General features: G+C 43.9%; 3 protein-coding genes across 9 annotated transcripts; 1 reads left to right on the plus strand and 2 right to left on the minus strand.

Moving 5' to 3' along the window:
* Positions 1 to 583: 583 nt before the first annotated feature.
* LOC115374420 (zinc finger protein 628) lies at positions 584 to 6,548 on the minus strand. 4 transcript variants are annotated; one of them, XM_030073323.1, is made up of 3 exons: positions 6,125 to 6,547; positions 2,603 to 5,853; positions 584 to 1,586 (listed from the first exon to the last, which is right to left on the minus strand). In XM_030073323.1, exons 1-3 carry the CDS (start codon positions 6,510 to 6,512, stop codon positions 1,551 to 1,553), a joined length of 3,675 nt encoding a protein of 1,224 aa, XP_029929183.1. In that variant the 5' UTR covers positions 6,513 to 6,547; the 3' UTR covers positions 584 to 1,550. The 4 variants fall into 4 exon arrangements, with proteins under 4 accessions (XP_029929183.1, XP_029929181.1, XP_029929180.1 ...); XM_030073321.1 differs by having other exon boundaries at positions 584 to 2,440; XM_030073322.1 differs by lacking the exon at positions 584 to 1,586 and adding an exon at positions 2,299 to 2,490 and having other exon boundaries at positions 6,125 to 6,548.
* A 406-nt stretch (positions 6,549 to 6,954) lies between these two features.
* On the minus strand, positions 6,955 to 10,832 carry LOC115374443 (involucrin). 4 transcript variants are annotated; one of them, XM_030073383.1, is made up of 5 exons: positions 10,747 to 10,832; positions 10,312 to 10,382; positions 9,643 to 9,957; positions 8,957 to 9,382; positions 6,955 to 8,865 (listed from the first exon to the last, which is right to left on the minus strand). In XM_030073383.1, the coding sequence occupies exons 3-5, from the start codon at positions 9,896 to 9,898 to the stop codon at positions 7,961 to 7,963; spliced, it is 1,587 nt and encodes a 528-aa protein (XP_029929243.1). In that variant the 5' UTR covers positions 9,899 to 9,957; positions 10,312 to 10,382; positions 10,747 to 10,832; the 3' UTR covers positions 6,955 to 7,960. The 4 variants fall into 4 exon arrangements, with proteins under 4 accessions (XP_029929243.1, XP_029929242.1, XP_029929241.1 ...); XM_030073382.1 differs by having other exon boundaries at positions 10,475 to 10,770; XM_030073381.1 differs by having other exon boundaries at positions 9,643 to 10,382.
* A 571-nt stretch (positions 10,833 to 11,403) lies between these two features.
* prss1 (serine protease 1) lies at positions 11,404 to 13,132 on the plus strand. The gene is made up of 5 exons (XM_030073433.1): positions 11,404 to 11,506; positions 11,635 to 11,797; positions 12,314 to 12,567; positions 12,645 to 12,781; positions 12,901 to 13,132. Exons 1-5 carry the CDS (start codon positions 11,467 to 11,469, stop codon positions 13,048 to 13,050), a joined length of 744 nt encoding a protein of 247 aa, XP_029929293.1. The 5' UTR covers positions 11,404 to 11,466; the 3' UTR covers positions 13,051 to 13,132.
* Positions 13,133 to 15,393: the final 2,261 nt, after the last annotated feature.

Raw genomic sequence — 15,393 nt, forward strand, 5'->3', positions numbered from 1 at the left:
ATAAGGCCAGTTTTTGGTTTGTATTGACATAGCAGTCAATACTAATATTTTAATACATTTAAATAATTTAATATAGATAGATCTATCTATCTATCTATCTATATTAAATAGATTTTTTGTTATGTGAAACTTTTATCAGTTGCACTCTGTTGCTGCTCTATATACAATTTGTTTACTTTCTCCTCTAAATGAAGAATAATGACACAGTAGGTTAACATGAAACCAGAGCAGGTGCTTGATTTGTGTCAAAATGATCAGTGATCAATGATATTTATGATTTATATGACTAACTCACTTTACACAGCATGCTTGGAGTCTAATAAACTCCATAATCACTGTTGTAACCCCTAACAGGTCACTATCCACTGTCTTCACTTTAAATCAGGCCTTCACAGTGTTGATATTTCACCAAACAGGATGCAGATCTTTTTGGATGAGTCATCTGAATTAACTAATAAACAGTTTGCATGTGACAGCTGTGACCCTTGAGAGCATCCTTCAGAAAAAGGGTACACTGAGGTGGGCTGTCAGGCAATGTGACAGAGGCTGAGGCTACCTACCAAGTATTAAGCAACACAACATATTAATCAAAATTAAGTTTTTATTCAATCCAGTATCTGGACATCATGGGAAAATTCTATGTTTTCCATGCTAAAACAATGGATAGAGGTAGTAGGGCATAATTTAAATCTTAAGACACTGCTCAGGGACAATTCCTTTTTCTTCTTTCTCTCTTTTTTTTTCTTTTACAAATTGTTACATTTTTACAGTAATAATTGTTTTAATTACATAATAGGCCCACCAAATCCACCCAAATGCCCATTGCCAACATATGTATTCCCCATGAACACAGCAAGATCAGACAGGAGCAGCTGGAGCACTGCACTCAGATTAGCCTACACAGTTTTGGGGGTATCTGTTCACAAAGACACACTGACTTGAGGAGTGAATGAAATTTACAAATATAGGTGCATTACACTCGGAAGTGTTCATTCTTATAAGCCCTTTACAGGTACTTGGTAAGAGACATATAGCACATGGCACTCAGCAGTTTACTAAGGATGCTAAGTACTACCACCTGGAGTAAGGATGACCTCTGCAAACGATGAAGCTCAGTCATGACACAATGCCAACAATTACCTAACTTCACTCGCCATGATAGAGCAAAAAGACTTGTCATAGATGAGTTACAGGTTTGCCTTACCAATGTGGAAAAAATGTCAGTACAGTAATGACAAAACTTCACATAAATCAAAGTTGAATTTATTACAAAATTCACTATTTGACAACAATGTCAGCAATATTACGTAATAAAAGACTACTTGCTCCCTGTTCTTATTAGTCACTTTGAGAGTTAAATTTACAGAAAATTCAAACCGTGAAGTGACCTTTACATGGTAACTTTGACATCCCTAGTTTACAGGTGCTTTTTGCTGGGACCAAATTCCTACCACACCGATCAGAACTTCACTGAAGGTCATTTTGGCTTGGGCCAGGCCAATAGCCTTGTGAATAGAAAGGTTTCCTAACTGGACTGTACGCAGTGACTGTCATGTCACAGACACATGTAAGATGTCCCCTTTCCCCTGGAAAAAAAGAAAGACAAACAGGAAATAAACAAAAACAAAACAAAATAAAGATTACATTTCTTTACAGTATCTTAGAAAGAGTTGCTCTGTATATTGGGAGTGAGGTCACATTGTTGAGTCTATCTTTAGCACAAACTAGGCCTAGAATACCAAGACAGCAGACATGCAGACTGTACTCATAAAGGCACACAGTATACTGTACATGAAGAAACAGTTCAAATAGTTTATGACATCTGAACAGAACTATAAAAGTACTAATTTTTTATCTAAACCTAAACGTCATTGGCAATAAATGAAATGCCATAGAACCTCACTAATCTGCATCCCTCAGACGTTGTTCAAACCAGTGAAATATTTGGATAAATGCATTTAAAGAGTGAAACTCATTCAGTGGCATGTGCCTGTACACCTGCCGATTCCAGTCAGCATCCGATACAGTATGGAGCTGAAAGACCTTTAAAATGCATTTCATCAACAAGAAAACTCCATCATTTGTGCACAACCGACTGAATAACATTTCACATGATAGTTTCATTTGTAATGCCCATTCAGTAACCTGGTCAAATTGGACATCTGAGATTCAAATAAACGAGGCTCTATTGGACAGAAATGGTAAAACAAAGCTAAATCTTGTTGCTAGTGTAAAACTGTCAAATCTCTCCTTGTGCATGTTGCAGGTAATGCATTTGTAGATCCAACTCCCGGGGAAGAGAGCACCCACATATCATGCACTGAAGAGGCCGTTCTGGGGCAAAAGGCAAACGAGCTCCGAGTTTGTGAGGTTCTGTCCGTGGGGCAAGCTGAGGTAGGGACAGGGTCTGTGACATTGTTGGCCTCTCGCTCATGAGTGCCTGTGGTGTGAAAAAAATATTTGGGTGTGGAGGTCTTGGAAGTGCACCAACTGCAACAGAATGAAGAGGGTGAGGGCCAGGCAAAGCAAGAGGGGGGAGCGGAGCAAGTGGAGGTGAGAAAAAGGGAGAAGGCTGATTTATGATTATTTGAGTGCCCGTTACCATTGGTTGATGCTGCAGCTCCTGTCCATTCCCTGGTTTGAGTTGTCCAGTGAGCAGAGTTTGAGGACCCACAGGATTAGTTTGGAAACCCCACACAGCTGTCCCCATCCCATGAGGAAAACGGGGCTCATATTGTATAGAGATAGGAACCTTTTGAGTTGATGTTTGCACATTGGCCCAGCCAGATGACACCTGTTTTTGCTGTAGCTGAAACTCTTGATTACTGCCTAATTTCTCAGAGGGGCTTATAGTCTTTGGAATGCCTGGCGGTGTTTGGAAGTCCCACAAGGTGCTACCTACCCCATGAGATACAGGGGTTGAAACCGACATAGGGTTGCTTTGGTCTATTTGAGCTGAGGTGGATGCACCTGCTAAGCCCGAAGCCCACTGTTTTTGCGGCTCACATCCATTCCATGGCTTTTCTGGCTGGGTAACAGTCGATGATATTACTTGAGGATTACTTAAGTCCCACGCTCTATTATCATCTTTTTTAGGAAGTATGGATGGCTCGTTCCCGGTCTTTTGCGTTGACACTTGGGCATTTGACCATCTTGGCAGCAGAAGATCTTGACCAGATTTATTTGGCGAGCTCTGTGAGGTTGGTGCTATTGGAGTTGGTCTAACACTCCAAAGCGCTGCCCCATCCATGTAGCTTGAAGAGGCAGTGAATTCATGCTGTGAAGAGCTAGTTGACGCTAGTGCTGTGGATGCAGGTGTGCTACTCCAGGCTGCAGGCATGGACTGCCTTTGCTGCTCAATCTCACTCCCTACTGATGGACTGGACTTTTTTGGCACTCCTGCTGGCAGGGAGCTCTCCTTCAGGTGTGACGACTCCACACTCTGGACTGAAGAAGGGCCAGACTGAGATATCAATGCATTATCTGCCCAGCCTGGACTTCTCTGATGGAGTTGGTGTAGGCCGGGTTGTGATGGGCTGTCAAACTGTGTTTGCTGTAGTGCTAAATGTGGCAGCTGAGACTGCTGAGACAAAGGAACAGGCATGACCTCTCCGCCATCCACTTTCCACTGGACTGGTGGAGGGTGAACCTCCGACAGCCACGGCTCCTTCGGCTGTCTGCCTTGTAATTCCAAGCGAGATGATAGCATGGGAGAGAGCGGTTGCACAGCCCTCCGATGCAATTCAGCATCTCTTAGTGTAGGAAGCTGATATGGAGGTGGTGGTTGAGAGGTAAGCATAGCTGAGCCTGCCACTGATCGAGGCCAGGCCCATGCAAACCTAGCCCCTCTCCTTCCCCTGCTACCTCTGCCTCTCATCCTAGTGCTCACGGGAAAGGAGGTGTACTGGCTGTAACCTTGGCGCTTGCGAGCATGGATTTTCTGGTGTACTAGGAGGCTGCTAAACCAGGAAAAGGATTTGTGGCACTCGTCACAGCGATGAGGTCTCTCTCCTGTATGCGTGTTCATGTGGTCACGGAGCAGATAAGCCAGTCCAAAGCTTTTGTCACAAAGGTCACACTTGTGAGGTTTCTCACCATTATGCGACAACATGTGGTGCTGAAGTTGGGCCTCATCACTATAACCTTTGCGACAGCTAGTACAACGGAATGGTTTCTCCTGATGCAGCTTTTGATGCGTCTTCATGTTCTGAAGGAAGGCAAAGTCCTTCCCACAGTCAGGACATTTGTGTGGCTTCTTGCCTGTGTGGATGATGAGATGCTGCTGCAGGTAGCTGCTGAATCGAAAGCGCTTGCCACACACTTTGCACTGGTAGGGCTTGTCCTTGGAATGAATGCGCATATGCAACTCTAACACGGAGCGGTGACGGAACATTTTGCCACACTCAGAACACTTGTATGACTTACTGTTTACATTGTCATTTCTCCATTTTCCTTGCAAATTATCACTACTGAGCGGAGTGATTTTTTGTACTGGTGCTGTTGTCACCTTTTCTAAATAGTGTGCTATAGATTTGTGGACTTTTAACAAATGTCCATAGAAACTTGCTTCATCACGAAATATACTAGGACAGTGGGGGCAGGTGTGTCCTTTCTCCCAGTTCTTGGTAGCATTGTCCTTTACAGGTCTGGGTCTACTGTCCACTTTTTCAGTCTCAGCCTCATGAATAAGCATATGGGCTCTCAGGTTAGCAGGAGTATAGCAGGTCTGTGGACAAAGGGGACAGCTGAATACACGTTTTGACTCCTCGGTCTGGTTTGTGTTCTCCTTCCCTGCTCCTCTGACTGTCTCATGTGCAGACACAGGTGCTTGCTTACTAGGCTGATCGGTGGAAGAGTGGGAGTTGTTTTCATGCAGTCTATGCTGACGGCAATGCGCCTTCATGTTCTGGGCAAAAGCGAATTTTTTACCGCACTCTGGGCAGCGGAAGGGCTTCTGGCCTGTGTGCAGATACTGATGCTGATGCAGGAGGCTGCTGTACTTGAAGGTCTTACCGCAAATATTGCACTGGTGAGACCGCATGTTCTCTGTGTGCTTACGACGGTGGTCTTCCATAACGGAGTAGTGTTTGAATACCATGCCACACTCGGGGCATTCATAGGGTTTCAGGGCAGCGTGACATCGCTGGTGGAAGCGCAGGGCCACGCTGTCAGGGAAGTTCTGATAGCACTCCTGGCATGTAAAGATGCTCTCCAGGGAGTGGGACTGCATGTGCTTGGTGATCGACACCTTGAACTGGAACTCTTGGCGGCACAGGGGGCAGTGGTAAGGCTTATCTGGGATATTGTTGCAGTTGTGGTCCCTCAGCTTATCCACTGTGGGGAAAAATTTCTCACACTGCGCACACCTAAAACTCCTCTCATCCCTTGTGTGTGGCTCCTTCTTTGGAGTTATGACTTGTTCCTCCTTCTCTTTATGCTCACTCCGATGTTTGATGAGGCTGCTGCGGTGTTGAAAGGTAAGGCCGCATTCTTTACAGGTGAGCGGGGTGAGCTCATCCTCGTGTGCATGGAAGTGACGGTGAAGGTTAAACGTCTCCCGTCGGTTGAACCTCTTCCCGCACTCCTTGCACTGCAAACCCCACTTCCTTGGTTTTGCGAATGTATCATCCTCCTCTCCCCTGCCTGCATCTTCATCATCCCCATCACCATCGTCCTCTTCTGTATCCTCTACCCCATCGACTGCGGCCACCAGTTCATTGCTCGTATCCTTTACAGCGCTCTTCTCATCAGGATTTAACGTTTTCTGTTGCATCTCCTCTGCATCTGCATCAGAGGTAGCTTCAACAAGTGTATCCGGCTGCAGCTCAGGTTTCTCCACATCTTTACTGGGTTCTACAGGAGGGAAAATACACCATAGTGGTAACTCCGCTAATAACAGTAAGCCACCAATCTCATCAATTTTGGTTACCTAACAAACTGTCCGGCAATGAAAGAGCAGCCTTAAAATAGACAGAAAACGATTTTGTTAGAGAATTGCTCGCTCATGTTACAGAAACTAACGCTCCTCCAGCTGCTGATGGATTAAACCGGTAGTAATAGCCACAGCTAGCGTTAGCCTACAGGCTAGAGACAGTGCTAATATACAGAAACAAGGTTAGCATACCACAGTTCCCAGTTTCTTGCTTGCGCGCTGGAGGATGAACACCATCCTCCTCAGGCTCGGACCAGTCGAAACCCCGCTGATCGCTGCAGGAAACCCCGCTGTTGTGGGCCGCTTTCTCCGACGGTGCCAGCTTCTCCAGTGAATTGCATGTCGTTGTGTCAGCTCCAGCTCCAGGATCGCCACTAACCTCCGAGCGGCTGCCAACACAATCGCCATCGTCGCTAACACTGGCCTGTCGCTCCTCGCCGGGGCTTTGTGCGGATATTGCACTTGTTGTTTTGCTCTCCTGTTTTGAGCTGCATTCCTCGATCTGCTCCCCTGATGTTTCCACCTCCTCGACAGGGGATTTTTGCCGTTTCGGGGACTCTGATGGGTCTACGGCGGCCATGTTTCACCCATGCATCCCCTTGTCTAGAGTACAATTATCATGCTAACCAGAAGAAGAAACAGAACCTCCGGTGCTACATTTCAAAATAAAATGCTTACTGTTGACCTGAAATCCAACGTTTTAAATTTGTAAATTAAAGTTCAGTGTTCTACACGCCCTTTTCATAACACAGCACAATGACTTTGTTGTAATGCACATCTAATAGACACTTTTCCCCCACAAACTTGGCAAACTTAAAGCTTTTATTTTGTAAGGTCACCCGGTGTGCCCTGGTCACTGTGGCGGGATTCATGCAGGTGTGTCTTGCAGCCCCACCGGTGCTTTGCCCACTCGACCACACGCAGGTAATTTGATTTAAATCAGCCTTTGAATGGAGCCCTTATCGTAGCCTGTATGTCCAAAATGTTACTCACTCTGACAAACCCACGAGCGATCATTTGCATAGCTTTGTAGTCCATGTCTGACTTTATTAAAGTTTAGATGATACATTTCAACGGGACAATAGCTATCTACAAAATATAAGTTGTGCAAAATTGTACGCAGATGATGGCCATTTGCTGTTTCCTTGCAGCGATCTACGTACACAGCAACCTTACTGCATGCATTAGTTTAATCAATAGCCCTACATACTGATGTATGCGTCTGAAAATCCACCAGAAACATGGATGTAAGCCTGCCACCTATTGAGATGCAACTGGCAAAATGCGCATTTTTAAGTCATCTGGCAGAGCATGGTCAGGTGGTGTAGCTACCATCAAAGATTTGTATTTTTGTAAGATTTAACGCACTGAACAGAACACAATCTAATTTTATTGTCCAACGAAGGCCAGGAAATATGTACCATGAAACTGTTAACAAAGCACAAGCATACATTAGCAGGTAATTACAATAGCTATATATACCTCTACAATATATGGTAACAGCTGCAGATTACAAATACTTTATGACAATGTAATTAGTGTATCTATAGCCTTCAGACAGCACTGAACTAGTAAGAGCGTCGTGAGCTTCACAGATCTGCTGCAAAGCATGTACAATGACATGCATATTAAACATCAGCACCTATGTTGTTGACTGGGCAATTAAAAGTTTCTTGGGTGAAGCTGTCACTCCACAGAACTGTTTTTTTGTTTTGTTTTTTTAGTAAGTCTGGGTCTATTAGCACAAGATGATGCATTTCTGAGGAAGCAAGCTATCGTTAAGGCCATCACTACTGTCTCATGTGTTTTGAGTTTCTTATCCACTGACGTCAGTCTTCTCCAAAGAAAAAAACATGAGACTGAAACTGGAGTGGACAGCAAGACCGTCCTACTCCACAAGACTCTCAGCCTGTCGTAATCTTTACAGAAACACTGTCAATAGAAAAAGAGCTTAATTTCAAGTCAGATTTTGTTAACAGCAAATAAATATGTGATGTGTACTTAAAGTCTCTGAGAAATAACTTCCCCTCAGCGCCGCCTTCTACGCCTGTGATCTACGGCTCTGCCCCGCCGAGGCCTTTGCACAGTTCCATTTATTTCCGTGGGCGGATCAGGGTGAAAAGCACCGTGTATGTCAGGCGGTGATGGTGCAGATATCACCGCGACAGTTGACTGATTATTTGACCGCTGAGTGCCCTGCGAGGGCTGCATTTGTGTTTCATGCTGTTGTGATTGCTGCTGTAATACATGTGGCTGCTGCTGATGTTGTAGCTGTGATTGTTGTGGTTCAATTCGTTGTTGTTGTTGTTGTTGTTGTTGCTGCAGCTGCTGCTGCTGTGGCTCTATTTGCTGTAGCTGCTGCTGCTGAGCCTGCTGTGGTGTTATGTGCTGTTGGGAAGTTTGTGACTGGTGTGGCTGTTGAATACGATGCTGCTGTTGCTGTGGTTGCTGTTGTGCCTCCAGCACTCCTAAAAGCCTCTGCAAGAGAACATTGTTTTGCTGCAGACTGACTGCTAGTGCCTCCTGAGAAGCAACAAGTGTTCTCATGTCATGTCTGAAACCCTCCCCAAACTCCCGCAGACTCTTCTCTACACGATCCCCAAGCTGAATGGCTGCTTCCCCTAGCCCGCGGAGCTCATCCTCAAGCCATGAGCTGCGTGGTGGAGCCTCGAGGGGACCCTGCTGTGCTCCAAGTGATGGCTGAGGACTAGGCTGGGGGCTGCCATTGAGGAAAGGAGCGCTGTAGAGCGGGGAGGGAGGCAGCCATCGTTCTGATGGAGGCGGCGGTCCTATACCCAGACCGAGTCCCAACCCCAGTTTGTCCTCCATGCTGTTCTCTGGTGCGTCACACTCTGGTTCTCCCACCTCTCTCTCTCGTTCAGGATGATCCTCATCTTTCTCCAAACAGTCTCTCTCAGATCCTTCTCCTCCAACTGCAAATAAACAGGAAAATATAAATAAATAACTAATAATGTAAGAACCTACAAAGAAAAAAAGCAGAACATTGAGACAGCTATTTTTTACCTGGATCAGAGTCAGTGAAGCAAGGGAAGCTGGCTTTAGGTCTGGTGCTTTGCTTTTGCCTGGCTTGCTGGAGCCTGGGACTCGACTGGGACTGCCGTCCAAGCATCGAGGCGCCTCTGCTGGACGGCAGGTAACAGCTGCGGTGTCGGGCGTCTGCCAGCCTGCCTCCATTGCGTCTCTTCAAGTCGTCCCAGCGCTTCTTCACCTCTCGAAGGGTACGCGGGACTCTGGACACAGCATTGACTCTCTCAAGGATTCCTGCCCAGATGCGCTCTCTCTCCCGGCGCCGAAGCCTTCCCGCAGGCCCAAAGAGCTCTCCTTCGCACCGAGTCACCTCTGACACCAACACCTCCAGCTCCGCTCCACTGAAACGGCTCTTCCTTTTACCTGCGCCACCAGCTGCCAGTGCTGCTGACATAGCTCTATCTGGAGAGAGAATGGCCAGAGGATAGTACCAAAAAAAAAAAAAAAAAAAAGTCAAGTTAAATATCCGAACCAAACTTCTACTTAAAGAAAAAAAAAAAACATCCTAACTGGACTCATTCACACTGGTAATAAAACAATTCTCTAAGTTTAGTTGCTATAATATTATCTATTTGCTGAAGATGCTAAGCAAAGGTTCACACATAAACAAGTAAGTGTGGGATCCTGTTGCCCATTATGGCCTTAAACGTGTTGGGGCTTACTTTGTTCAATGGACAAGAGGTCATCTGAGGACATGCCTGGCGCCATGATGTTGGGATGCACCACTACCACATTGAAGGGGAGTCCCCCAGGTAATCCACTGTTTTGGTCACAGCTGCCCTCTGAGTCCTCATCCTCCCTGGGGAAGCCGTCTTCCGAGACTCCCCCTCCAAAGGGTCCCTCCGGAGACTCCACTTTGATGTGCATGGGAGGTGATTGCTCATACAGCAGCCCCCCCTCCTCGTAGTACTCCGTCATGAGTCAGGCCTGTTTTACAGAGGGACTGACTGGCGGGTCAATTCCATTCCTGACAGTTTCTGCCCCATTAACAGAGGTTCATGGTGTGAGTGAACGTACTGGGAAGCACATTATATCAAATACTCAGGAGCCTGCTTAGGGTTAACACTGGCATTCAGACTACAGGGTGCCTCTGCATTTTAAATACACTGCCATGTTATTAAAGAGAGGCTACTTAGATTGTCAACATGATGTTAGGTCATTATTGAGTCACTTAGAGAAACATTCATGGTGTGTCAGATCAGAGCATGGAGCCAGGAGGGACATTTAACAGGAGCTGCAGTGGTTTAAAGCCATCTTCTACGATATGTGGCCTATATGTTAATAAGAACATATAAATAAGAATGCAGTAAGTTCAAGGTGCACAACTCGACCAGCAGAAGTGCTCCATCGGTGAGTTGATTGATTTAAGTTGCACCATCCAGACAGGGGAGCGCGTCTAGAGCTGAAATGCAAGAACAACACACAACCTTGTTTACAACGCAGTCACTGTAAAATACTAAAACACACAGGTTCGTATTTGGCGGTGATGTTGACCTCCGTTACTGTGTCGCATCGATGCGCATTTTCTTCTGCACCACATCCGCAATGGTTGCGCATTCCGCATACATTAGGTGCTGATCTTGCAATGTAGCTAGCTAACTCGCTACCGCAGGTCCGAATATTAACCGGAAGCTCCTCTGACCTGCCGGCGAAAATTAGCCCGAGCTGTTCACAGAGGTGAAAATGTCCCGTGTGTCGCCTTGTGATAACCGCACAACGAGAGGCAAAACAAAAACAAAACACATTTGATGCAGCTGTTAGCTCACCTGCCCGATACACAAACCAAAGACAGTCGCTTGCTTTTGACGTCACTGACGCGGGTACGTTCACGACCAAGCAAAGTTTGGAAATTGTTTAACAAAATGTGTCCGCCGCATATGGATCAGCTACCAGCACCATCACCATCATACATTCATATAATGTTTAAGGGATCAGAAGAAATTCCGGTTAATAATTTACCACTGTGATCACACACCCGCAATAATCAAGTTTTAACAGCATGAAGTTGGTCTATTATGGTATTATGTCTAATGTTGTTTCATTTCACACATTTCAAATTATTGCAAGCAACATTTCATTTAAAACAAATACACATTCTCATTCTAATTTGTCTACAGTGATAAAGTTAAATTTACCTTTATCTGACTTTGCCTTATATATTTTCAGTATCGGGTAATTAGGTAGCAATAGGTACTGTAAACACTGAATCCAAATCTTAAGGTTTGTAGAATATTAAATTCAGCTGACAAATGAGTATGAATGTGATATTCTCATGATGCATGTGGGCCGTGTGCATCCACGTGTTGCTCTCTTGGACCATGCTGCCGTTTCCCAGGGGAGATAATGTTTAAACAGTATTTACAGTACACAAAAAAGTACAAATCCTTGGGAATGTCAGATAAAGAGCCATCAGGTTCGATATATATAAAACCCACTAAGGCTGCCTCAGTCTTGTGTGGTGGACCTGGGAGTTGCACGACGCAATCATGAAGTACTTCATTCTTCTGGCCCTGTTCGCTGTGGCATGTAGGCTGAGCTCTTGTATTGTTGTATTCACAGACAAATGTTGGAAGAAAGGCTTTTTACTTTCTGTGTTCAGTGTTATAGCAGGGTGGGAAAGTGCATAACCATAAGACCTTCTGCTTGTGTTGTAGTTGCTGCTCCCATCGAGGATGAGGAGGACAAGATTGTGGGAGGCTATGAGTGCAGGAAGAACTCTGTGCCCTACCAGGTCTCTCTGAACTCTGGCTACCACTTCTGTGGAGGTTCCCTGATCTCCAGCACCTGGGTGGTGTCTGCCGCTCACTGCTACAAGTCGTAAGTGCACATCACCTTTAGATTCAAATGGCTCTAGGCTGAACCAATCTGCGAATTTCAAAAAAATTCAGGTCAATCTATTTTGTAAGAGACAGAGGTTTGGTGACTTAAACACTATTTAGAAGAAGTATTTGTGTACAAAAAGCAATGAGCTGGCAATAGTGGGGCAGGGTGATAGGGCAGAAAGATGAATAGGTGAAGACATGGGATAAAGTCTATAAAAAAAAAAATACAGGAAAGCAGCAATTCATCAATTTCTTTTACATCCAAATTTCTTTGCTGTTTCAGTAATTAGCTGCTCTTCAAAATGACAGAATGACAACAGATCGCCTATATACTCACTATTGAGATTAGAACTCAGTTTGACTCCCATGTTTGCAAAATGCAGCCCAAATAAATTAAAAGTTTGATTGGTGGTTCACTTTGGTTACTGTTTTTCTTTTCTTTTCTTTTTTTTTTCCTTTTTCAACAAGTGCATGAAATTTTACCAAACAACCATCACCACTCTCTCCACAGCCGCATTCAGGTGCGTCTTGGTGAGCACAACATTGCTGTCAATGAGGGCACCGAGCAGTTCATCAACTCTGCCAAGGTCATCAAGCACCCCCGCTACAGCAGCCGCAACCTGGACAACGACATCATGCTCATCAAGCTGAGCAAGCCCGCCACCCTCAACAGCTACGTCCGCACCGTGTCCCTGCCCTCCCGCTGTGCCGGCTCCGGCACTCGCTGTCTCATCTCTGGATGGGGCAACATGAGCGGCACTGGCAGTAAGTTCACCACAACAATCACAAAGTGTTAGAAATAGCTGGCAATGTTCCTCTTATATTCTTGCCTTCCTCTTCAGGCAACTACCCCGATCGCCTGAGGTGCCTGGATGCCCCCATCCTGAGCGACAGCAGCTGCAGGAGCTCCTACCCCGGACAGATCACCTCCAACATGTTCTGCGCTGGATTCCTTGAGGGAGGAAAGGACTCTTGCCAGGTACGAATAAAAGTCATCATCATCAGGATACTTTTAAGGGGAGAACACAACTTCAAGATGCCCATTTTGTTCCGCTGTGTGTCTCACCTTGTTTAATTTCTCCCTGTGTCTCCTGTCAGGGTGACTCCGGTGGCCCCGTGGTGTGCAACGGTGAGCTCCAGGGTGTGGTGTCCTGGGGTTACGGCTGCGCTCAGAGGAACAGGCCCGGTGTCTACGCCAAGGTCTGCAACTACAACTCCTGGATCCGCAGCACCATGTCCTCCAACTAAACTAACGGGACAAAAATTAACATTTGTTCCAAGCACATGGCTGTAACATCTGCTGCAAGTTACTAAACAATTAAACGTAATGACACCAGTCTCTGCCTCTTTCTCTTTTCCAGTGTTTGATAAAATAAAAATGTGAAGGGGGAAACAGGAAAATAAAAATATACCTTTATTAATGAATGAGACATGCCTTTTCAAAATAACTGAAATCCAGTGAGGAAAAAAAAAACTGTAGGACTGTTGGACATGCAAATAGGTTTCTCTCGCCTCCTCTTAGAATGAAACTCTGTAAGTTGAAAATATGTATAGACATATGTACATTCAATACATACATACAGCACATTGATGCATACATTAATATGCAAAAAACCATGTCAGTTTTAATTTGATTTATCAGTGTTAATGCAACAGTTTCAAATTGACCAGAACTTTTTTCATATAACGCCTTTTTTGATCGGTGAAGCTACTAATCAAAGACAAAGACTACTAACAAAAATGTATTTTCACTCATTTTTTTGAACATAAAACATTTCATAAAGCAACAATGACAAAATATAAACAAGAGATTCTACAAATTACCAGCTAAAATAGAAATAGTGCAATGTACTTGGTGAATGTACAAGCTTTTGGTATAATGGGAATTACACCATTTAGAGAAAATAACCTTTGGTGACTTCTTGCTTCAAAAATATATGCTGACAGTGTGATAGTCATATAAGTAAACCTAATTATACATAACAAAGTTAACTCATTGGCTTTGGATGATGAATAATTTTGTTTACTTTTTGAAATAGAGAACATCTACATGCCAAATCATCATTATCAATATTTCTTGCATAATTTACTGATGCTACATAACAATATGGACACTGTGTGTAAGCGTCAGATCAAGAGTCAAGATTCAAATAGTTTGCTATTTTTTTTTTCATGCAGGACAAAAACTAATAGCTCTCTTTCTGAAGAAGTGCTTGACTAAGACCATTTATATGGCAGTTACAGTAACTGAATAACATTTTTCAATTGACAAACTCATTTCATATTCAAATATATTAGTTTCAAAGTACAGATGTGATCAAAGCACAAATATGTACTAGAACAGGTATGAGCAAAGCAAACCTAGAAAAGAAAAATCACAGTGACACAGTTAAGAAAAAACATTCACAAGAAAAAGAGACCCATCATTGTCCCTTGAAGCAAGATATTTGTTTTTCACTCTAGCCTTTAACTAGCTCCTATTTTATTCCACACTGTTGTCTTTTATTGTTTTATTTGCATGTTTTGTTTTATTTCAAATTTTATTTCAATTTTTAGCCTTCTCTTTTTAATTCCACCCTGTGCTGTGTTTTATTCTTTTTAATGTTTTATTTTATGTGTTTTCAAATGTTCTTTTTATTGTGAAGCACTTTGAGCTGCAATTCCTGTATGAAAGGTGCTATACAAATAAAGTTTTATTATTATTATTATCTGTTATAGAAACAATACACATATTTATAGTATACTTACAGCATGACTGCAATGAATATTTTCAGTCTGCCTTCAGTGAGTTCAATCAGTCTGCCTTGTTTATTGTCTCTATTAAAAGAGGAATGTAAGTAGGAACACAAAAAGGAGCAGAAAAGCAAGGAAATATGAATTGTTCACTGGAAATCAACAGGAGGAAGCACATGCCTTACCTATCTGTTTCCACCGAGTTAAAGAACAGGTGGTTTTATTCCACGGTCTAGATCTGGGAGATTGCTCCTGTGTAGCTGTGAAGTCTAACAGAGAAGAATAAGACAGGAGCACTTTGGTGAAATACACACTGCTGATATACAAGGATACTTTGAAATTGACCGTTCTTTCCTCTCAGTAATTCCATCTCTGTAGTGATGGACTGATTTAGACTCATAATGTGCACATCACTGACTGACAGACAGTTTGTGGGGATTGAAACAATTAAATGATTTGCTTTGAACATTTGGGGATGTTGAAAAAAAAAAAAAAAAACATAAGCAGCATTACACACACACTGTCCATAAACCCAGTGAGAAATTTACAGCGTTGGTGAAAATGTTGTATAATTCTACACGAGTGCGCAGTCTTGCATTTATCAAGTTACTTCAACTGCATAATTTCATACACATGCACATGTCTGTGTGTGTATGTTGGGGTGGTGGTGTAACTAAAAGACACATCATCATTTTGCTGGCACTCGTCTACCAGATGTGTTTTCACGCACGCTACTGTTTGAGAGAAAGGTAACGGGGAAATATGTGTCCTTGGCCAATCAGATAGCGAAGGAGTTGAGTGGATTTAAAAGGGCCGCAGAGCAGCTGTTCTCTCACGGAGGTACTGACAGGCTCAACC

This window comes from Myripristis murdjan, chromosome 16 (genome assembly GCF_902150065.1).
Source record: "Myripristis murdjan chromosome 16, fMyrMur1.1, whole genome shotgun sequence".
In the NCBI taxonomy this organism is placed as follows: domain Eukaryota; kingdom Metazoa; phylum Chordata; class Actinopteri; order Holocentriformes; family Holocentridae; genus Myripristis; species Myripristis murdjan.

Coding starts and splice junctions, on each gene's coding strand:
- LOC115374420 (XM_030073320.1), bottom strand. CDS start 6,512: ATGGCCGCCGTAGACCCATCAGAGTCCCCGAAACGGCAAAAATCCCCT. Junction 5,854..6,124: donor GCAAGAAACTGGGAACTGTG/GTATGCTAACCT, acceptor TCCCTCCTGTAG/AACCCAGTAAAGATGTGGAG.
- LOC115374443 (XM_030073383.1), bottom strand. CDS start 9,898: ATGACGGAGTACTACGAGGAGGGGGGGCTGCTGTATGAGCAATCACCT. Junction 9,383..9,642: donor CCTCTTGTCCATTGAACAAA/GTAAGCCCCAAC, acceptor TTCTCTCTCCAG/ATAGAGCTATGTCAGCAGCA. Junction 8,866..8,956: donor CTTCACTGACTCTGATCCAG/GTAAAAAATAGC, acceptor GTTTATTTGCAG/TTGGAGGAGAAGGATCTGAG.
- prss1 (XM_030073433.1), top strand. CDS start 11,467: ATGAAGTACTTCATTCTTCTGGCCCTGTTCGCTGTGGCAT. Junction 11,798..12,313: donor GCCGCTCACTGCTACAAGTC/GTAAGTGCACAT, acceptor CTCTCTCCACAG/CCGCATTCAGGTGCGTCTTG. Junction 12,782..12,900: donor GAGGAAAGGACTCTTGCCAG/GTACGAATAAAA, acceptor GTCTCCTGTCAG/GGTGACTCCGGTGGCCCCGT.